Source organism: Pseudorca crassidens, chromosome 11, assembly GCF_039906515.1.
Source record: "Pseudorca crassidens isolate mPseCra1 chromosome 11, mPseCra1.hap1, whole genome shotgun sequence".
Taxonomy (NCBI): Eukaryota; Metazoa; Chordata; class Mammalia; order Artiodactyla; family Delphinidae; genus Pseudorca; species Pseudorca crassidens.
The window spans coordinates 78,825,885-78,850,247 of record NC_090306.1 but is presented as its reverse complement, the minus strand read 5'-3'; the positions used below and the strand labels follow the sequence as shown (position 1 = coordinate 78,850,247).

The 24,363-nt window shown below is 36.0% G+C and overlaps 1 protein-coding gene across 2 annotated transcripts in view; it reads left to right on the top strand.

Annotated features, from left to right (window-relative positions):
* Positions 1-24,363, top strand: part of EEA1 (early endosome antigen 1) — a 133,970-nt gene that overhangs the window by 88,056 nt on the left and 21,551 nt on the right. For both annotated transcript variants that reach the window (XM_067697527.1, XM_067697526.1), the window contains 8 exons: positions 5,684-5,887; positions 9,286-9,486; positions 10,843-10,956; positions 13,767-13,922; positions 16,448-16,587; positions 19,993-20,323; positions 21,412-21,513; positions 23,390-23,584. In XM_067697527.1, coding sequence (XP_067553628.1) covers positions 5,684-5,887; positions 9,286-9,486; positions 10,843-10,956; positions 13,767-13,922; positions 16,448-16,587; positions 19,993-20,323; positions 21,412-21,513; positions 23,390-23,584 — 1,443 coding nt within the window. The remainder of the gene's footprint in view (positions 1-5,683; positions 5,888-9,285; positions 9,487-10,842; positions 10,957-13,766; positions 13,923-16,447; positions 16,588-19,992; positions 20,324-21,411; positions 21,514-23,389; positions 23,585-24,363) is intronic.

Sequence of the window (24,363 nt, the reverse complement as noted above, 5' to 3'; positions counted from 1 at the left end):
GAAGGTGTACAAGAACATCAAGAAGCCAGTGAGTGGAGTGGTGTGAGTGATAAGAGAGTTAAAAGCCATAGGGATCACAGCCATAGAGATCACAGAGGATCAGAACATGTCGAGCTTCATAAGTAATTTTAAGGATTTTACTGTGAGATGAGAAATCATTGGAGGTTTCTGAGCAATGGAGTAGTATGATCGGACTTATAATTTCATAGGATTACTCTGGCTACTGTATTGAGAGTAGGCCGTAGGGGCACATAAGTAGAAACAAATTCACTAAGAGACTACTATAATAATTGACACAAGAAATGATATGGCTTGGATCAGAGTGGAAACAGTGCAGGTAGTGAAAAATGGTCAGATTCTAGATATACTTTCAAAGCTGACAGATTTACTGATAGATTGATATGGGGCATTGGCAGAGAAGTCAAGGATGATTACAAGGATTTTGGCTTGGGTAGTTGGAAGGATGGAGGTCAAACAAGATGAAAACTGGGAATCCTACTGGATTTGGCAACATGAAGTCACTGATGACATTGGTAAGAGCAATTTGTAAAGAGAAGGAGGGGCAAAAGCCTGATGGAGAGGGTCCAAAAGAAAATGGGAAGAGAGAAGTTTGATGCAATGGATATAGATAACTCTAGGAGTTTTATTATAAAGAGTAGCAAAAAAATAGAGTAGTAAAGATGAGGTAGAGAATTTGGTATAGATTGCGGGCAAGAGGACTTTCTTATAATGTACCGCAGAATTAAATTTATTCATCCAATCACAGACAAAGCTGGAAATGACAGCCTTTTACCTTCTTATAGGCAGGTTGTCTCTTAGACTGAGGGGAGAGCAAGGGGCTGAGTTAAACATTCTTGATTCCTTATTCCAAGCTTTCCAGTTAGTTAAATTCTCAATCTCTGGGGAGGAATAAGAAAAGGATGGCAAAGAGGCCAGGCAAAGTCTCTCATTATGAAAAGTCCTAAAAACTAATTAAAGAGATGTGATGAGTATAGTTCTAGGTGTATATATGTGTATAAAATTATTATGATAGCATAGAGAAGACAGTTATGTAACTCTGATAAAATTTGGAAAAGAGCAGTTACAGAAAATTTCCTTAGAAGGGGCAGTCTGTTGCAAAGTTTGTGTAGATGTTTCTGGGTTGCAAAGATGGTGATAGTGAGTAGTATACTCCAAGTAGAAGTTACAAGGAAAAGAATAGTGAAGCTGGTATGAACGAAACTGTTAGGTTTTGCTGGAGCTTAAAGTGTAACTTAGAGATGAGTTGGAGAAGAGCCCAGAGCATTAGACATGGGTAAGTTTATGGAAGGCCTTTCTATCTATGCTTGAAGATAGAAAGGTATTGAAGGTCTTTAGAAGTGCCATAGCCAGATTTGATTTTTAAATAGATTATTCTCATGGTTTTGTAAAACATGAATTTTGGAGAGAATATTCTGAAACAGGAGATCAGTTAAAAGACTAATATATGCAGTAGTTTAGGTGAAAAATAATGATGGTCCTTTTTTTATCAATTTATTTTTATTTATTATTTTGGGCTGTGTTGGGTCTTCGTTGCTGCACGCGGGCTTCCTCCAGTTGCGGCGAGTGGGGGCTACTCTTCTTTGTGGTGCACGGTCTTCTCATTGCGGTGGCTTCTCTTGTTGCGGAGCACGGGCTCTAGAGTGCCCCGGCTTCAGTAGATGCGGCACGTGGGCTCAGGAGTTGTGGCTTGCAGGCTCTAGAGCGCAGGCTCAGTAGTTGTGGTGGGCAGGCTTAGTTGCTCCGCGGTGTGTGGGATCTTCCCAGACCAGGGCTCGAACCCGTGTCCCCTGCATTGGCAGGCGGATTATTAACCACTGCGCCACCAGGGAAACCTAATAATGATGGTCTTAGTTTAAGCAATTGCTAAAAAATATCATAGGGACAAATATGAATGCTACTTTGGAGGTAGAGTAAATACTACTTTGGAGGTAAAATACTAAATAGTTGTAGGGAATGACAGAGATAGGGAATGGCTTGCAGACTGATAACATTGGGTACATGGTAAATGGAGGTATCATCAGCTGTGTTAATGAACTTGAGAAAGATGGCCAGTGCAGTGAGTTCAGTTTTGGACAAGTCTTGAGGCACCTATGGGATGTATTAATTTAAAAAGCGTGAAGGAGAGGACCATGCTATATATTAGCTGTGAGAGACAGTATTTATGGGGTAAATGGAATTATTACAATAAATGTGATCAACCAGGGAGAGAGTGTAATGAGAAAAACAGACAACTGGTGACACAAGACTTCTGGGAAACACTAACATTTAAGGGATGGATGAGTAGAGGAAGAACAGCTCAAAGAAAGAATGATCAGAGCAATTAAGGAGACCTTGCAGAGTGAAAGCCAAAGGACTAGGGAGAGTCAAAAGTTGGTACGTAAGCAGCAACTTCAAATGTGGGTGTGTGGAGAGGACGCCCAGTATGATAAATGAAAAATATTCATTAGGTTAAGTAGTTAAGAATTAGTGACCTTGTGAAGCATGATTTCAATAAAGTGATAGACATGAATGTCTGATTTTTGATTGATGAGTAAATGAGAGATGAGGGAATGGGGAAAGTAAATATGCATTACTTTTGAAGTTAAAATGTGAATTGCATAAAGACTGGGCAGAAGCTGGAGTGGGACTTGGTCTAGGAAGTGTTTTTGAGAACCAGAGATACCTGAATGTGTTTATAATGTAGGACAAAGGGACTAGTAGAGGGGGAATAATTGAGGATATTGGAGAAGGGGAGGTGACTGAAGGAATAAGGTATTTATAAGCTATGATGTCACTGATACAATGGGTGGTGGTAAATTCAAACTTATCCTGTGAAGGATATCCTTTGAAGAAAGGAGGGTGTGTGTGTGTGTGTGTGTGTGTGTGTGTGTGTGTGTGTGTGTGTGTGTATTTAAATATATTTTACTTCATTATTTATTTTTATTGTATAGTTGATTTACAATATTGTGTTAGTTTCAGGTGTACAGCAAAGTGATTTAGTTATACATAAATACATACATATGCATGTGTGTGTGTATATATATATATACATATATTATTTTTCAGATTCTTTCCCTTTACAGTTATTACAAAATATTGAGTATAGTTCCCTGTGCTGTATAGTAGGTCCTTGTTGGTTATCTATTTTACATATAGTAGTGTGTAAATATTTTTGAATTATATATGTCTATGTATAATTTTGTAGGTAAGAGGAAGAAAAGTCATGGTAGGTCATTCCTGAAGATAATATAGCACCGCCCACCCCCCAGGTTAAGTTTGAATAGTAATAGCTGAATGTCTGGTGAACAGAGATTAAGAATTTGGAGATTAAGATTAAGCTTTTAAATGGTTATTTAGGGGAATATTTGAGGATGAGAACCCCACTCAAGTGACAGGAGTGAAAAGATGATTCTGAGTATATAATAGAGGTTGGAGTCTAGAAATTTGTGGTGGCACCAATCTATGGAGGTTTGTGATTTTGCTCTAATAGTGCTTAGAAATGTAGGTGTGGAGAAAGCAGATTGCACCATTGATCTAGGATTGGGTTTTTGTTTGGAGTGGCTGTATTGGAAACTTGGGAGGTAAAAGGAAATGGAGAATTAGATGAAAGAATAGTTAAGGTTAGTTCATATCCATATATGAGGTTCAGGAAGAAAAGCTAGGTGTATGCTAAATATGCTAGAATAAAATTGAGGTTAATGTCTCTTTGACATTGAAGAGCAGAAATGAGGTCATGAAACTGGAAGACAGTCAGGAAGTTGTGGTCACAGAGTAGGATAATTGACATTTTTTTTATCTAGAACAATTTCAGGTGATTACAAGATCCTGCATGTGAGTGATTGAATAGAATGAATAAAGGTCCAGGAATTAAGATGATATGAATGTTGAGGCTGTCCTCTTAATTCTCTATGTATTTTGTATTTCCCAGGAAATTGGCAGAAATTGGGATTGAGAGAAAGACTAAATCAGGTCTCAAGTCTTCAGTGAATGAGGTAGGGATTTATAGATGATAGCAACACAGCATAGAGGGTAGAATAAATGAATACATAATTCCCAAAGCAGCATAAACCTTTTACTTGAGGGAGAGAGTAATGGCAGTGAAGAAATCTAGAAAAAGTCAACGTCTCCTGCTTGCCCAACAGAACAGTCCTTACATATCAGAGAGGGCTGATGGGGAATCAGCATCTGTACAGGGAGCACCAAACTTCAGTTAGACTTGGAAATAGAGTGATAGTTCTAGAAAAAGCTTAGCCCTGGAACTGTGTTTCCAGAAGATGGGTAGAATGTACAGAGAGGGTTCTTTGTGGCAGGAACAGAGGATGAGAGCAGAGAGATTATGTTGCTTTTCATCGTTTCGTGACTGAAACTTAAAGGGATGAGAAACATGTTTGAAAGTGACTGATCTTACATTTTTTTTTTTTTTTGCGGTATGCGGGCCTCTCACTGTTGTGGCCTCTCCCGTTGCGGAGCACAGGCTCCGGACGCGCAGGCTCAGCAGCCATGGCTCACGGGCCTAGCCGCTCCGCGGCATGTGGGATCTTCCTGGACCGGGGCACGAACTTGTGTCCCCTGCATCGGCAGGCGGACTCTCAACCACTGCGCCACCAGGGAAGCCCCGATCTCACATATTTTAATATTGGCACACTTCGTTGAGGGTACCAGAGGGTTGCTGGCTCTGTCTCAGGAAGGTGTTGTGGGCTGCTATAAAGTTTGCATAAGGGCTTGGTAGGGCCTTGTTCTGGGTGGAGGCTCTCTGGCTCTCTTAGAATGATTGAGGCAGAGGCAAAGGCTGTGGGTCAGATAGCTCTCAACATTAATGAGTGTTGCTCTGGATGTGGCCTCTTGCATGTGCTCTGTGTAACATGACGGTCCTTGGTGAAGTAAAGAAGAGGGATCCCTTTATGTAGTGACAGAAGAGTCCTATTGGGGTATTGAAATGATCTTTCATGAGTGTATGTGCGTTAGAGTACAGTCACTTACTTTTCTGCTCATTCAGTAAATATCTTAGAACATACAGGTCTTGGATACCTTGATGAATAAAACAGATAAAAATCTTCACCTTCTTGGAGCCTACATTCTTGTGAGGGGGCAGAGGGAGGCACATAAACATGAAAAATAAGTAAATTATTTAGTGTTAGAAGATAAGTGCTATGGAAAGAAAAAATATTCAGGAGAAGGGAGTATTTGGAAAGGCTGCAATTTTAAATGTAATGATCAGGGTAGGTATGATTGAGAAGGTGGCATTTGAGCAAACATTGGAAGGAGAGGGAATGAGCCATGTGACTTTGTGAGGAAGTGTGCCAGGCAGAAGAGACAATTGGTGCGAAGGCTCTGAGGTGGGCATGTGCCTGGTGTGATTAGGAATAATGAGGAGTCCCACATGTCTGAAATGGAGTAAACAAGAGTCGTCGTAGGTGGTGAGGTCAGAGTGTTAGAGTAAGAATGTGGTTAATTGAAGGGGTATTTTGGTTAAATTCTAGTTTATTATCAATAATATAGGTTTATATTGTTAAGTATATAGTTCTAATTATTTAATTAAATTTGCCATGTTAAAATGTAATGATTAGTAAAAAATATGTAAGACTAAGAGTTTGAGTCTTAAAATTTATTTATTATCATTTTGTTTGAGGAATAACTTTTTAAGTTCTCTATCATTAAGGTAGTAGTTTTCAATTCTTTACAGAATGATTTAGAACAAGTACTACGTCAAATTGGTGATAAGGACCAAAAGATCCAGAACCTTGAAGCCTTATTACAGAAGAGTAAAGAAAATATTTCTTTACTAGAAAAGGAAAGAGAAGACCTTTATGCAAAAATTCAGGCTGGTGAGGGAGAGACTGCTGTTCTTAACCAGTTACAAGAAAAAAACCATACATTACAAGAACAAGTAAGCTTGTCAAGTGTATTCTATTTCTAAAATTTACTTTTCAAGTGTATTCTATTTCTAAAATTTACTTTTATCTCTCTAAATCTTACTAAGTGCTTTATCTAAATGATTCTTCTGTTATTTTTAGTACTTTAAAAATTATTATGTATTTCTGACAAATACTATCTTATTTACCTTAGAGGTGGGTTGCTATTGTAGTGAAAATAAGCTAACATGATATGATGAAGGAACTCTCAGTTCATGTCCCAGGATGTAATTTATTACCTGTGATGACCATGAGCAAATCATTTCCCCTTGTTAGCTCATTTGAAAAGTATAGTTAGCTCATATTGAAAAGTTATTAATAATATATACTTGCCTCATGGCATTTTGTGATGTTTTGAAAAAAGTAAATAACAAAATATATTTATAAACTAAAACCACTAATCAAGTGTTAGTTGTTATTATGTATTGGTTAATAACCAGGCTTAGTGGTTCTATATTTTGATATTGTATATGTGTTTGGAATAGCTAATAATAATTTTGGTAAGTTGCCTTATCGTTCTAACATCTATGTGTTAGTTTAAGTGAAACTTATAAAAGTTAGCTTAATACATTTTCAAACTGTAAAGAATTTATAGTCACTTTTTGGAAGAATTGTCCAATAAGAGAATTCTAATTATCTAAATGAGAAAGTATTAAAGTATAAGTAGGTCATATCACTTTTCTAATTTGGGTATTAGAATATGACAACAAATTTTTCCCCCAAATTTCAAAGTTAGCCTAGGTTACCAGTTTTGATGAAGAATTATTTAGACTAGCTTTTATAGTTGAAAGCTGCTCAGTGTTCAGAACTCAGTGTTCAGTATGAGTTTTGATACAGATAAGAAGGAACATGATACCTAAAAGAGACTCAAGTGATGGGGGTGTATTGATAAACATAAAGATTGCTTCCAGGATTATAGAGCTGATAATTTCCCTCATATCTTAAGCTTTTAAATTACCAGCTGCATTGATTTAGTACTCTAATTTTAATGTTGACATGAAACAAAGATGGCTTCTTTTTTTAGGCTTTTATCTTGAACACAGTGTCTGGATTTTAAAAAGGTATCGGTGGGCTTCCCTGGTGGCGCAGTGGTTAAGAACCCACCTGCCAATGCAGGGGACACGGGTTCGAGCCCTGGTCCGGGAAGATCCCACATGCCATGGAGCAGCTAAGCCTGTGCACCACAACTACTAAGCCTGTGCTCTAGAGTCTGTGAGCTACCACTACTGAGCCACGTGCCACAACTACTGAAGCCTGCACACCTAGAGCCCGTGCTCCACAACAAGAGAAGCCACCGCAATGAGAAGCCCATGCACCACAACAAAGACCCAGTGGAACCAAAAATAAATAATAAATAAATTAAAAAATATCATATTAAAAAGGTATTGGCATATCCCAACGATCTGTACTGTTCTAGGGTGTGATGGCTTAGGAGTGAATGTGATTTGAACCTAATAAATTTTTTTTTTTTTTGCGGTATGCGGGCCTCTCACTGTTGTGGCCTTTCCTGTTGCAGAGCACAGGCTCCAGATGCACAGGCTCAGCGGCCATGGCTCACGGGCTCAGCCGCTCCACGGCATGTGGGATCTTCCCGGACCGGGGCACGAACCCGTTTCCCCTGCATCGGCAGGCGAACTCTCAACCACTGCGCCACCAGGGAAGCCCTGAACCTAATACATTTTTAAAGGGTGTCAAATTCAAAACCAGGCAGATCCAACTCCTGACCCTAAACGTGGTCCTAAAGTAAATTGCTCGAGGAAATTGGATCCCAAAGATTACAGGATGGAAATTTTGAAGTGTGTTCGTATTCCATTGGAGATATAAGAAGCCCAACTAAAAGAATTGTGGGCTGACTCACATGACAACTTCTTTTCGAAAGGGCTATTTTATCTTGCAGATTTTGAGTTTGGAGGAACTAAGGTGATTGGCAGTGGAAAGAATCAGAACACTTGAAATTCCTTAAAAATTTATTGACTTAAATAATTTTGCCAGGACTTCACTGGTGGCACAGTGGTTAAGAGTCCACTTGCCAATGCAGGGGACATGGGTTCAAGCCCCGGTCCGGGAAGATCCCACATGCCACAGAGCAACTAAGCCTGTGTGCCACACTACTGAGCCTGCACTCTAGAGCCCGTGAGCCACAACTGCTGAGCACTTGTGCCACAACTACTGAAGCCAGCACGCCTAGAGCCCGTGCTCCACAACAAGAGAAGCCACCATAATCAGAGAAGCCTGCGCACTGCAACGAAGAGTAGCCGCCGCTCACCGCAACTTAGAGAAAGCCCATGGGCAGCAACGAAGACCCAACGGAGCCAAAAATAAATAAATAAAATAATTTTGCCTATGTTACACATAACTTTAAAAAACCCTTTACACTTAAAAAAATAAAATATGCTTATGGATATAAAGAAAAAACTATAATAATGGAAATAGAAACTAAAAATTAGAACTAGAGATTAAAAAAAATCTGAAATGAAAATTTCACTCGATGAATGTAATAGATTAAGCAAATGGAAAACAGTATCAGTGACCATTAAGACAAGGTAATTGAAACTGTCCACAATGAAGCACAGAGAGAAAAAAGGCTGGAAAAAAAATGAACAGTGCCTTAATGACCTGTGGGATAGTATCATGTAATCTGGCATACATATAATGAGTGTCAAAGAGTGGGAAGGAGGAAAATATTTATAGAACTAGTGGCTGAAAAAATTGTAAATTTGATTAAAAATATGAAACCACAGATTCAAGAAACTCAATGCATTCTAACCAGAGTACCCCAAAGAAACATCAGATGAATTGGATTTCACCTAAATGAAAAATGAATGTTCTTCAAAAGACACCATTACAAAAATAAAAGCCAAGACAGACTGGGAGAAAATATGTGTAGTACATATATCTGACAATTCAGAAACATCCAGGATATATAAGGAACTCTTATTACTCAATCAGATCAGTGATTGTCTGGGGCCAGAGATGAGCGGAGGGTGGGTACTGAGTGCACAGGAGCATGAGGAAACTTTTGGGGGTAATCGGAATGTTCTCTTGCTTGATTGTGGTGATGGTTAAATGAATGTATTTATCAGCTCTCCTCAAACTGTACAATTGAATTGGGTGAATTTTATTACATCTAAATTATAGTTCAGTAGAGTTGGTTTTAAAAATAATAGGAATCTCTGAATTTGATGTTATTCTTATGATTTTGAGAGATTATGTTTACTTATTTTTGGAAAGATGTGAATAATGTTTCTCGAAAAAAAGTTGAGATAATCTATCATAGAGCACTTTAACATTCTCATGGTCCTTAAATTTGGGTTTCTTAGTTCTTGTTACATCATTTATGACCTTCGTAATTAGAGTCTTGCTTATATGGTAGGTAACTCAACTAACAGAGAAGCTGAAGAATCAGTCAGAAAGTCATAAACAAGCCCAGGAGAATTTGCATGACCAGGTGCAAGAGCAGAAGGCACATCTCAGAGCTGCACAAGACCGCGTCCTTTCCCTAGAATCCAGCATTAATGAATTAAGTAGTCAATTAAATGAAAGCAAGGAGAAGGTCTCCCAGCTTGATATACAGGTAATATCGAATTATGTAACTTAATATGAGTTTGCATGAATAAAACACCAATTTTAGGCCATCACATATTTTAAATCGTTTCTCTCTCCCTCCCCACCCCTGCCTTACTTATTAATGGAAAAAAAAATTAGGAATAGGAATTAAATAAAGTTTGTATTTAGACAGTTGTTGAGCCTTCCTGTTTGCCTTTCTCCCTTTCCCTCCGTCTCTTTCTCTCTCTCCCAACAAATTACTCTTCCTGAAACTACCAGATCTTTTCACTTTTTTTTTTTCATGAAGCCCTTATTATTGTTTCCTAAGTTCAAAGTTGTTTGATATTATTATGCCATTAGATTTCTGTTACATATATTTGAATTATTTTGAATTTTATTTTTTAAAAGGTTTGGTTAAAAAAAAACTTTAGGGAATTCCCTGGTGGTCCAGTGGTCACGACATGGCACTTTCACTGCTGAGGGCCCAGGTTCAACCCCTGGCTGGGGAACTAAGATCCCGCAAGCCTCGAGCACGGCCAAAAAACAAAACAAAACAAAAAACCCAACTTTGTATGGTACCATTATGTATTTTTTTTTTTTTTTTTTTTTTTTGCGGTACGCGGGCCTCTCACTGTTGTGGCCTCTCCCGTTGCGGAGCACAGGCTCCGGACGCGCGGGCTCAGCGTCCATGGCTCACGGGCCCAGCCTCTCTGCAGCATGTGGGATCTTCCCGGACTGGGGCACGAACCTGTGTCCCCTGTATTGGCAGGCAGACTCAACCACTGTGCCACCAGGGAAGCGCCCATTATGTATTTTAATGTGTTTACTTTCAGAGGCCAGTATGGAAGCCTTGCTCAGTGAGTCAGTCATGGTGTGGAAATTAAGACATATTCCTTTCTTCATTCTCATCATTGGTTTTTTATTCTATACTATAGTAGAGAAAGTTATAGAAACATTTCTAAGCCTTAATTTTCTTTATTTGAGGAGAATAATTCCATTGAAAATCAGAAATGATATAATAAAATAACAAGTATACTATTAGAATTTGGAAAAAGAGGATACACATTTCTTTTAAAAATATATTTGTTAGATGAGTTAAAGATAATTCAATATGTGGATGTCCAATTTTAGAGAGGGAGAAGTGTTTTGCTGTTATATAGGGGCATCTTTTTATCATTTATTCAAGCATTATTAGGAGTATTCTCTCCTACTCATTCCTGTTTGGGGAATTATCACATACTTATTTTTTAATGTCTAAATCTTTATGTTTTCTGGCAAAAGATTTAATTTTTTAAAATTATTTAGTGACAAAAGTAATGTACAGTCAAGCAAGGGGAAATCAAGAAGTAAATAGAAATTAAATGACTTGTAAATTTTGTTACAGATTAAAGCCAAAACTGAATTATTGCTGTCAGCAGAAGCAGCAAAAACTGCTCAAAGAGCAGATCTTCAGAATCATTTGGACACAGCCCAAAACGCATTACAAGATAAACAGCAGGTAAGAGAACCTGATGCAATTTCTTACCATAACCTAATGTTTTGGTAGATAAATTAACTGGAAACATGTAAAAATGATACTCAGTTTTATATAATATTGTGATTGACCTGCTTATTCTCCTTAATTTCTCCCTGAGTTCAGAACCAGTTGAGTGGTAGATGCAAGAGTCAGACAGATGGAGATAAAAGTATCATCTTTGGGAATTCCCTGGCAGTCCAGTGGTTAGAACTTGGTACTTTTACCGTGGTGGCCCGGGTTTAATCCCTGGTTGGGGAACTACGAATTCCACAAGACAAGAGGTGTGGCAAAAAAACAAAAACAAAAAACATCTTTTTTTTTTTTGCAGTACGCGGCTTCTCACTCTTGTGGCCTCTCCCATTGCGGAGCACAGGCTCCAGACGCACAGGCTCAGCGGCCATGGCTCGCGGGCCCAAGCCGCTCTGCGGCATGTGGGATCTTTCCTGACCTGGGCACGAACCCGCGTCCCCTGCATCGGCAGGCGGACTCTCAACCACTGCGCCACCAGGGAAGCCCCATCTTTGCTTTTGATAAAGCTCGACTTGTGCAGCTATGGTTGAGCTTCTTAATATTGTATTTCTCCCATAATATAGACCTTGGTGTGGAGCTGAAATGTTTACTCCTAATTGTTGAATTGTTGCTTCATCCCATCAAGTGCCAATGACTGGGGAAGAGACAGATTTCCACACCTGTTTTAAGTAGGTAATCAGGCTGTGACCCAGGTATACTTCCTACTTGGAAGCAGGAAAAGAGCACCATGTATTCCATCTCAATAGTAAGAGTTACTCTCTTTTCTTGGGGGTAGGAGTAAGTAGGGCTGGAAAGCATACACAAGTTACTCTTCTCGACACTTCTGGTAGAATAAAAGCTTCCTCCTTTAGGGCCAAGCTCAAAATGTAGATTTTTCTTACCTTTGACCAGGTAGGAATTTTTAAAGTTTACTTTTTGCTTGAGAAGTAAATACTGGTTGTTGGTCCAAACAGTTTTTAAACAATATAGTAGTGTCTGAAGTTAACAAAACAAAATGATTTTCTATATTAACCCTTAACCCCAATCCGTCTTTTCTCCTTATATGGAAATTTTGCTTTTAAATTTGGTATGTATCCTTCCAGACATATATAAACATTGAACAAAAATATATGTGTGTGTGTATATACACATACACAGATCTTTTTGTTTTATACATATACTATCATTATATATGTTGTTCTGCAGCTTGCTTTTTACTTTATATTGTTATTTACATTATTGCTAAACACATCTGGAAAGTATTTTCTAAGTATTAGGTCAGTGCCAGGAACTATAGTGGAAAAAGTATTTATAAGAATAACCACATAAAAGTTTAAAATTTACCTGCCAAAAATATTACAAAATTCTAAAGCAAGTAGCAAAAGAATAAAACATTTTCTGAAGTATGTCTGATGAAGGGCTAATATTTTTGATGTTTAAAACACTTTTACATAAGAAATAAGTGACTAAAAACAAAAGTAAATGATCAAAACTATATTAGCAAATCCTCAAGTTCATTAAGAACCAATTGCAAATTAAGACAATAATGGAATATGCCTTTATTAAGGTAAAATGTTTGTAAGTGTTTAACACTGGAAGGATTGGACATGGTGTAGAAGAACAAGCCACTTCCATACCTTGCTTGCGATAGTATACATTAGTTGAACCTTTTGATGGTGGTAGGGGAAGCTGGTTGGCAATATATTTATTTTAAGACCTTTAGGATTTTTCATATTCATTAGCTCACTTTTAGTCCTTTACCCTAAGGGAATAATCGTAGTTTTAAGCATGCTGTTAGCATATCTGCAGAAAGGTTTGTAGCAATCTAAGAATATAAAATAGGACATTTGGCAAAAAATGGTCTGTATTGATAAAATAGAAATTTACGCAGTTATGTATAATGATATTTTAGAAAATAATGTCACAGTTTCATGACGCATTGTTATGTAAAAACAAAGGAGGTTAGGGCTTCCCTGGTGGCGCAGTGGTTGAGAGTCTGCCTGCTGATGCAGGGGACATGGGTTTGTGCCCCGGTCCGGGAAGATCCCACATGCCGCAGAGCGGCTGGGCCCGTGAGCCATGGCCACTGAGCCTGCGCGTCTGGAGCCTATGCTCCGCAACAGGAGAGGCCACAGCAGTGAGAGGTCCGCGTACCGCAAAAAAACCCACAAAACAACAACAAAAAAAACAAAGGAGGGTACAGTAAAACAGTATGTAAAGCGACCTCCTTTATTTTAAAAGTACAAATCAAAAAATAGAAACTAACATACAGAAAAGACTAGAAGGAAAGTTATGAAAAAATAGTAATTATCTGTGGGTAGTGGATTTACTAGTAATTTTTATTTTGTTTTTTTCTGTGCAACTAGATATTCCCAATGAATTGCTCAAGTTTTATAATGTAATCCCTGTAATTAAAAAATTATATTAAAAAATGGTGTTTTGAACATTGAAAACATTTAATTATAGTATAAAAGTGTTGTTTTATTATTAGCCTGTTTAATATTCTGTTGTATCTTTTGGCTCCTAAAATAACTCTTCCTAGAAAAAGTTATTGAGCTCTTATGTATGTAAACGTAGTATCTCAGACTATGTACAACTTCAGTTCAGGTCCTTTACATTGGTGGGTAAATATAACCTCTGATATATTATTAGACTTATCTATGGTCTTACTCACAATAGTTTCTTAAATAAAGTTAGAGTTTTCTACTTTACTTTGAACAAACATTTGGGCATTATAGCAAAGTAAACCTTACCAAAGTTATCTTTAATTGTATTTTTTATAGGAGTTAAATAAGATCACTACTCAGTTGGATCAGGTCACTACAAAGTTGCAGGATAAGCAAGAACATTGCAGTCAGCTGGAAAGTCATCTTAAAGAATATAAAGAGAAACACCTCTCTTTAGAACAGAAAACTGAAGAACTGGAATGTCAAATTAAGGTTTGTATAAAGGAAACTGTGGCCATATTTTCTACTGCTGTAGCAATGGAAATTGATGACCTAGAAGGAATCAAAGATTTTAAATTTGCAAACAAGTGTGAAGTTGTGATATACCAGTTTAAAAAATTACTTGTAGTTTTTTCATGTCTTAATTTTGGATTCCACCTTTACTTTTAATTTCTTCACTAATGGATGGCTTTTACAAATAGCAGTTTACATATATACGGGTTGCATTGTAATGTGTAAGTGTTTTAAAGAGACAACCAACCAAGGATCTACTCTAATTACAAGGAACTTAGTTTTTTATTGTTGTGACGTCTCTTCTGCCCTATCATTCCTGTCTCCTTCCCTCCTTATTCCAATGTAATATTCAGGTATGGTATATTTCTTCCTTTTTTTACATTTTACATTTATACCCTTTGGATTTTGTTTCTAATTTAATATTATTAAAACTATTATAATTTACATTATGGTAAATTGCTTCTTTCTTTAACACAACTTCAAGTGAAAGTATTGATTTATACTAAAGAGATTAAATGACTGACTACACATATTAGAGAAGGATTTGACCTGAGTCCTTTGTCCTTTAAATTAGAACTTCTGTAAGTTAAAGAAAAATTTCTCAAGTTACTATATATGTAACTTATACCTTCACAGTCAGATGAAGCACTTCTGTACAATTATAGAATCATGGGCTATGTATATTTCTATATGTGCATCTATAGCAATATAACATGGAAGAAGAAAATTACATTTACAATTCTATTTATGGGTTCCCTTTTCTTTATGGTCAGTGATAATGGTATGATCAATTACATGATGTAATGGTTGAAAAGAACAGAAAAACTTTATTTTGGTCTTTTTTTTAAGATGAAAGGCATCTAATGAGAATTCTATTTGAGTATCTTTTAAAAATAGTTATTTAGGGACTTCTCTGGTGGTACAGTGGTTAAGACTCCATGCTTCCACTGCAGGGCAGGTACGCGTTTGATCCCTGGTCAAGGAACTAAGATCCCGCATGCCTCGTGGTGTGCCCCCCCCCCAAAAAAAAGATATTTAGAACCACTAGTGTCTATTGTGATCCATGACAATGTCGGATATTTAACATTTTGTAATTATTATTTTAGGAAGTATTCCACCTGTTTTATATATATATGTGTGTGTTTGTGTATATATGTAGTTAATAGAATTAACATAGTTACATTGAATATCCAGTGTAAGTGTTGAGTAAGAGCCACGGGTACCTAAATTGGCTTATAAAATAGTATGCAAAATTTTTACAACTATACAAGAAAAGCATTGCTTATAGATGTTTAAACTATATATTTAACAGTTTGATTTTGTAACTTTGTAAAAATACATACAGTTATATGTATATGTATGAAATAGAAGCCATAGTGTGAAGAATAATAATCTCTAGACCAAGAGATTAAAGAAGCAAAATCAGAAGTTTAATTGGCTTTATATTTAGGGTCAATAGGTGTTAATGAGAAGGATGACATGACAACTCCATTTTAGTTTTGAATATTTATAATTATATAACAGTGTTGTAAGCTGAATATAAAGGATTATATATTTTATTTATTTATTTTAAAATAAATTTACTTATTTTTGGCTGCATTGGGTCTTCGTTGCTGCGTGCAGGCTTTCTCTAGTTGTGGCAAGCGGGAGCTACTCTTTGTTGCGGTGTGCGTGCTTCTCATTGTGGTGGCTTCTCTTATTGCAGAGCACGGGCTCTAGGTGTGCAGGCTCAGTAGTTGTGGCTCGTGGGCTGTAGAGCACAGGTTTAGTAGTTGTAGCGCACGGACTTAGTTGCTCCGTGGCATGTGGGATCTTCCCAGACCAGGGCTTGAACCCGTGTCTCCTGCATTGGCAGGCAGATTCTTAACCGCTGCTCTACCAGGGAAGTCCCAGGATTATATATTTTAAGTGGGCCCTTGTGTGAACCTGTTACTTAGTTTTTTCAAACTTGAGTTAATAACTTTTACTCAAGTAATAAATATAATTAAATTTATTCTCTTATTCAGAGTTCATTTTATTTATTTATTTAATTTTTTAATTAATTAATTTTTTTTTGTGGTATGCGGGCCTCTCACTGCTGTGGCCTCTCCTGTTGCGGAGCATAGGCTCCGGACGCACAGGCTTAGCGGCCATGGCTCACGGGCCCAGCTGCTCCGCGGCATGTGGGATCTTCCCGGACCAGGGCACGAACCCGTGTCCCCTGCATCGGCAGGCGGACTCTCAACCACTGCGCCACCAGGGAAGCCCCAGAGTTCATTTTAAAAAGTGAAAACTTAGTGACTGCCTGTCATATATAAAGCCAGCTGCTAGGTCTTCTGAAAGATTCCAAGATAAATGGCTTCTTTATTCAGTGATGGCTTCAGAATGTGTTTTTTATTATAACATAAATATTTTTGGTTATTTTTGTGTGTTATGTCAACACTAATTTGAGTGTAAATAAATGTTATAATGTTTAATAGATAGATAATCGTTGATATTAAAATGGTTTTATATTTCTGCCATAGAAACTGGAAGCTGATACTCTTGAAGTTAAAGCAAACAAGGAGCAAGCTTTGCAGGATCTACAAGAGCAAAGACAGCTGAACACAGATTTAGAGCTTAGAGCCACAGAATTGAGTAAACAACTTGAAAAGGAGAAAGAAACGTAAGCTAAACTACTTAAGGGAGAGGATTATAAACTAAGTTTCATAAGATTTCAATTTTGCTATCACAGTGCTTAAAGATTTATTTGATTCTATCAACTACTGATATTAATGTGAATGAAAAATAAAGCCATCACAGTATGGTTAAATAGGAGGGCTTGTGACCAGTCACATTTCAGTAGACTTTGTCTTTAAAGGCCAAATACACCACTCTGACAGTTGGCAGACTGGATCTGTGTCAGGATGGTGAGGGTTTTTGACTCTCAGTAGTAAAGCTGGAAGCTGAGAGCCTGGGAAAGTTATTCAGTACCTTTCAGGGAAATGAAATAAAACCCATCAAAGTTGATGATAGTAAATTGTTTTATACCTTCATGGTTTCATCCTTGTTTTGGGAGTGATGACAAAATGTTTTTGTTCTCACAGCTAGTAAATTGGGTCCTGACATTGTGAACTTGAGGATATACAGATGCATTTTGTGCCTCAAGTGGCATTTCTTCTCTTAACATCGTCGTTTCCAGTGCCTAGGTATTTGGGGAGTACATCTGATCCTTTGTATCACCCACTGAGTGATTTGTCACCTCCGGAACCCAGTCATGTGTCTGTGAAGATGACCTTTGAGTTGGTTCTTGTTCTCTTTCCCAAGGCCCGCTATGGGCCCAGTGTTTCTTTCCATTTCTACTGAGGTTTTAAAAATTTTTGCCTTTATACTTTATGCAAACATTTCTTATGTGGGGTCCTGCATTTCTAGAGAACTGCCTAAGAAAGAAGGGCTGGGTAAACACATCTGAGGTTTGACTAAACCTCACCCCTGGTCATAGGACTCAGCCCAGATAACAGGGTACAGAGCTCCACTTTCTCAAGGGCCACCTTCACTCTGCATGCAACTCTTTCCCTCCAAATTCCATCTTATAATGTATTTTCATTACTCTGCGGTTTAATGTATTTTCAAATATCCTTTGTGATTTCTTTGATTTACAGGTTACTTAGGAGTATATTGTTTACTTTTCAAATATTTAGGACCCTTCTAGATATCTTACTGTTATTCATTTCTAATTTAATTCCATTTTGGTAGGAGAACATACTCAGTAAAATTCAGACATTTCAAATTTTCATTTAGGGCACAGTGTATGGTTTATCTTGGTTAAGTTTCCATGTACACATATATGTGTTTTTGGGTAAAGTGTTCTATAAATATCAGTTAGGTTAAGGTGGTTGATAATGTTGTTCTAATCTTCTATATCCTTGCCAATTTTTTTCTCTGGTCATTTCTGTCAGTTTCTGAGAAAGGGATGTTAAGGTTTCCCAGATTGTGGATTTATTTATTACTTCCTTAAGTGACTTTGAAAAAAATAAACTAAGTTTTATAGTCACTATGCAAGGCTTTATTTCTTTTTTTTTTGTACTAAAGAATTTTTTATTATTTTTATGTCTAGAGGTTTGTCATGAAATGTAAAGCCACTAATTTAAAATATTTAATGAGATATGTCTCAAAGGGTTTTAGTGTAATAGAAAACAGGCATATTTAAAATAAAATTCTGTATGTATTTGTGTGATATATATATACAAGTTTCAATATAAATAGGGATCTACTATTAACTTTTTTACATAATAGAGAGCTGGTATAGATAAAGATAGATATCAAAACTGACTTTTTTTTTTTTACATCTTTATTGGAGTATAATTGCTTTACAATGGTGTGTTAGTTTCTGCTTTATAACAAAGTGAATCAGTTATACATATACATATGTTCCCATATCTCTTCCCTCTTGCGTCTCCCTCCCACTCTCCCTATCTCCCCCCACTAGGTGGTCACAAAGCACCGAGCTATCTCCCTGTGCTATGCGGCTGCTTCCCACTAGCTATCTGTTTTACGTTTGGTAGTGTATATATGTCCATGCCACTCTCTCACTTTGTCACAGCTTACCCTTCCCCCTCCCCATGTCCTCAAGTGCATTCTCTAGTAGGTCTGTGTCTTTATTCCCATTTTACCCCTTAGGTTCTTCATGACATTTTTTGTTTTTTTCTTAGATTTCATATATATATGTTAGCATATGGTATTTGTGCAAGCCTTTATTTCTGTTTGCTTTCTTTGATTCACATAGTCTTATGATTTTATAATAATTACTTATGGAAAAGTTAAGTAGCATAGTAAATATATCAAGTCCCAGTTTTAGGGTTGCTTGACAGGGATTTTAACTATATTAAATGGTAAAGTAATATTAGTACAATGACTTTTCTATTTAGACCTTTAAAAATCCACAAGGTACAGGATCCTGTGAATGTGCCTTCATATGTTCTAGCTACTTTTTTTAAAGTAAAAGTAAGTTTCTGGGACTAAAAGTTAGAAAACTTCAAGGTATAGATGCAGTTCTGGTATTGTTTTAATACCCAACTTCAATTATGTGGCTGGTACATTTTTTAATAACCTCTCTTTAACATATTGTTGAATTTATAATAAAGTACATTGATAGTAAAGTACATTGGAAATAGTATGCATTCTAGAAATATTACTTTGCACTTGGTTTCATTTGCACTTTAAAAAATGGTTGATCTTTAATGTGTTCTTTTCTTTTGATATGTAATATGCATAATTTTATTCATTTTATGAAAGCAAAGTCTTTAGTTTAACTTTCTTAAACTTGAATGAATATCTTCATTTCCTCATTTAAATGAGGAATTATGAATGAATATCTTCATTCATAAAAATGAATATCTTCATTTCCTCATTCTTATAACTTTTTTTTTCCTGTTTTAAAAAATTGAAGTATAGTTGATTTACAATATCATGTTAGTTTCAGGTTCTTGTAACTTTTTAATTCATTCCGGTGTAGAAAACTTATATTAAATGATAACAAATCTTTTATATAATCTGCTAGGCTCTAGGATTAAAGTAAATCTTTTGTCTTTCCTCCATGTTTGAAATGAAATATTTCTTCTATTTTTTAACTTTATTTTTCCTGGTTATCTTATGTGTTTTCAAGTTTAAGACCTGGCAAACACATAATGTGTTTTAGTTTTTCAAGGAAAGAGGCAGAGTTCTGTGCATGGGGGCTAATGTAATAAATAGGTTCTTTAGGGCACATGGGAAAACATTTCTGGCTGTCATACACTAGAGGGTTTGCTGTTTGCACAGATTTATTTGGTGATACATTGTGGTCAACAAGACTGGATTAAGTCATGGGCTTAGATGGTCTTGGCTTTACCACTAATTTATTTGACTTGAGGAAAATCATCTTCATCTGTTAAATCATTGGATCAGATGTTCTAAGGCATTTTTCAGTTGTGTGGTTTTATGATATTAAATTATTGTTTTTACTTCTTAACTACACAAGAAAGTTTTAAAACTCAATAATTTATTTGAATGGTAAATTATGCATTATTAAAGAAATTGTTTCTTAAATATTTAGAGTATCCAATACAAAGTTGGATCTACAGAAGAAATCTGAAGCGCTTGAAAATATTAAGCAAATGCTTAACAAGCAAGAAGAAGAAAAAAAAGTCCTTAAACAAGAAATTGAAAATTTAAGTCAAGATGCAAAGATGCAGTACAAGGAATTGAATAACAAAGTTCACACAGCAGTAACAGAACTACAAAAAGTGAAGATGGAGAAAGAAACTCTAGTAGCAGAGCTTTCTGCAGCAAAAGAGAAATTATCAGAAGTTTCTGATTCTTTGAAGAACTCCAAAAGTGAATTTGAAAAGGAAAACCAGAAAGGAAAAGCTGCTGTATTAGATTTGGTTAGTTGTTTATGTTTACTGTCTTAGGTAGAAGTGATTTTTATTTAAAATGTAGTGACTTTTCTGCTTAATTCACTGTTGACTTTTCACCCTGCATTTAAGTGATTTTAAGTGTTCTTAGAGGAAAGGAATTGGGATTACTTAACCTGAGAAAAAGATATTGGTGTTTGTGTGTGTGATTTTCCAATGGCCCAGAAAATTTTCAGTTGAGTATATAGTTTTTCTCTATTCTGGGTCTGGTGCTAGATTTGGGAAAGACTACAGCATGTTTGTCCTCAGGGACACTTCCACAGAGAATATAGCTACTAGTTGAAATGTTTTTCACTTGACTATAAAAAAAAAGAAAGAAGACCAGAAAGATCTAAATGATTTTTAACTCTGGTGCTATAAGCTTTCTTAATTCTTCATTCAATTTTCTAAAACTCTAGATAATACCATGTCTTAGAGATACTGTAAAAAATATTTAAACTATAGAGAAAAAAAATCTGAGTCTCAGGAAATGTGTAAAGAGGAATGTATTCTCAGAAATATTTTGACCCAGAATAACAGCAAAAGTAAAATTCTTTTGTTCTCAATATGAAGGTCAGTGAAAGTGTTGAGTACCATAAAAAACATGATTTTCGTATGTTGTTTTTATGTTCCTTTCTGTTTGGAGGAAACATCTTCTATCTGTATATGTTCCCACTTAAGTTATATGTAATTATTTTTATTTGTTGTTTCAATACTTTAAAAAAATTTGCTTCCATTTTTTGAAGCCCATTATTCTACTTTTAAAATAGTATAAGTTAATTAATTCTGTGACATAAAAATGTGGTTTCCAAAGTATTCTAAAATCTTGTCTAAATATTATCTAAAGTATTTATTGTGACTATTGGTTGATAATAGAAACTCTTAGCCTTTTCCTCTCCCTCCCCATTTACTGCTATAATATTTGCCTGTTTTTATTATTGAAATGGATGATTTTGTCCCATCTTAAATCATCAGTGATTCTGGTTTATTTCCTTGTGTGGATCTTACTGAGATTGTAAACCAAAATTCTTAAATTCACTACAAATATTTTCTGCATAATGTAGTTTCCATTTTTTTAGGAGAAAACGTGCAAAGAATTAAAGCAGCAACTTCAAGTACAGACAGAAAGCACGCATAAGGAACAGAATGAACTGAAAAAGTCACTTGAAAAAGAGAAGGAGGTAAGATTTTTTTTCTATAACAAAAAATATGTAAAGCATAATAAGGTCTTTATATTTTCAAAATATTTTCACAATACTTAAGTCAAAAGAAGGTTTTTTCATTTGTGTTCTACCTACTACTAAAAAGTTTCAAGCTAGTTTAATAAAAGGCCCAAAATAAAAGATTATTATTAATAAAGGTAGAAAATTGGGTCAACTAACTGTAGAGTTATAATTAGATAATCTAGATTAAGGAACATTACTATGGATAAAAAAAGTCTTAATAGATTTTCCATAGAAATGACATTTTAAGGGCTCTTTATTTCATGGACATTTATATTAATGGCATATTTGATAATGGTTTTATAACAATTCAGAGATTTTTCTATGATTAATGCTTCTTTTGTTCTCCATCAAAACAAACAAGCAAATGAGGAAATAAATGGGTATAATATATATTGTTATTCTCTGAAGACATACCTCTAGCAGCTAGAGTCCAGGCATGTAGCTTTCTAGAGATCAGATTTGATAAAGCAGCAAAACATGGTCCTGACAAGTCTTTAGTGTGATTGTGTTCTGGTTGTTGATTGAAAGAAGACACCTGTGCTTTATATGCCAGCCATGTAAGTGGCAAAATTATAGAGGTTTAATACCCAAGCTGTGAATCCAGATTGTGCAAATTTATATCCTGACTGTGCCAATTATTAGCTATGCTGTCTTGCCTTGCCTTCTTAGGCAGATGACTTGATCTCTCTGTGCTCCAGTTTCCTCAGCAGTAAGATGGGGCTAATAGTAGAATCTGTGTCATAGACTTATTGCGAGAAATAAATGGGTTAATATATTTCAAAGTGCTCAGAATACCAGCTGTAACAAAATAAATGGTCAAATGTTAGCTATTACTTTATTATTGGTTATCATAACATAATCATTATTAACACTACCTGACTCCTGTTTTGCACAAAAATATTTCCGTTTGTATTGGAGATAAGCTGAAGCATCCATATATAGCACTGAAACTTTTTCAAAAGTAACTTTGAATGGTCAGATGCTCAAATTAGGTTCTTAATGAAATATGCATAAAATATGTAAACATGACTTTGGTTGGACGGGTGAGAGGTAGTGTAGTTCACCTTGGCCACAGAGGAACCTCAGTGTGACTTCTATATGATATCTAATTTTGAACAGAAATATATCCTAGAAGATTGTTAAAATAAGGTAGTAGCAAAATATGCCTCAAATCTCTAAATGAGGAAACAATTGTGTGGTATAGTTTAGTGTCATCAGACAGATACTAAACATATTTGCCAAAAATTATCTTGGTTTTATCACAGTTAATATGAAGCTATCTTTTCTGATTCACTGGCCAACAGGCTCATTTAGCATTTTTTTAAAAAAATTATTTATTTTACTTTCTTTGGCCCCACTGTGCTGCTTGCAGGGATCTTAGTTCCCTGACCAGGGGTCGAACCCAGGCCTGGCAGTGAAAGCACCGAGTCCTAACCACTGGACTGTCAGGGAATGCAGTTAGCATTTTGAGAATATTCAAAACAGTAGACATTTCAGCAATCTAAAGATTGATGTTGATTTTCCCTTTTTCTATGATATAAGAGAACACTAATCTAGTTCATTTGCAAGCTCTATCCAAATGTATAAGTTAAAAAGGAAGGCAAGATTAAACAAATATTGAAGATTAATCCAGCATGTCATCCAGTAGTGAATAGTGTCAGTTATGAAAGCTCCATGAGGGTAGGGATTTTTCTTTTTGGTTTACTACTGATTATTTGTGGCCAATAGACTCAGTAGTTTCTACTTAGAGTAGTGCTTGGCATGAATAGGTACTCAATAAATGTGTGTTGCATGGATAAATGAACGCTAAACAGGTTTTATTTTCTTTTAGACTTCTCATCAGCTGAAGCTGGAGCTCAGTTCAATGCAGGGACAAGTCATACAGGCCCAGAATAGTTTAACACAAAAGGAAAAAGAAGAACAACAACTTCAGGGTAACATAAATGAGCTAAAGCAATTGACTGAACAGAAGAAAAAGCAAATTGAAGCACTCCAAGGAGAGGTTAAAATTGCTGTTTCACAGAAGGTAGTGATATATTTGTTTACTTTTTATGGGAAGAAAAACTTTGCAGTTAAGATAACAATATGATAGTAACACAGATGAGTTACAACGAAGAAAATTTTACATATGCTCAAATTTTTTCTAAGTTAAATGTATAAATGCACTTAATTATATGACTAAATATCTATGTCTGGATTTCCATTCACTATAACCATGTTAGATAATTCTTATTTGAAATTCTAGCACTAATCATTTGTTTGATAGGCATAAAACTACCTTTTTGTAAAATAAGATATAACTAACAATGTTAAGAGAATAATTTATACATTTCTAGTGTATTAGAAAATTTTACAGGAATTTAAAAATAAATTATCCTCATTAGGGGAATATAATCAAGAACAAAAATCATAAATTGAGATATATTTAAATATTCAGTAGTATAGGTTTCATATATTTATAATTGTTTGGTTTTTTAAGTTATAATGGTTTCCATTTCCAAACCTATCCTGATTTATTATTAAGCATCCGTTCTTCATCCTTAAGTATGTTTTTTTTTTTTTTTGCGGTACACGGGCCTCTAACTGTTGTGGCCTCTCCCGTTGCGGAGCAACAGGCTCCGGATGCGCAGGCTCAGCGGCCATGGCTCACGGGCCCAGCCGCTTTGCGACATGTGGGATCCTCCCAGACCGGGGCACGAACCCGTGTCCCCTGCATCGGCAGGCGGACTCTCAACCACTGCGCCACCAGGGAAGCCCCTTAAGTATGTTTTAATACTTGTCCAGACTAAGAGTTGATAAAAGTGG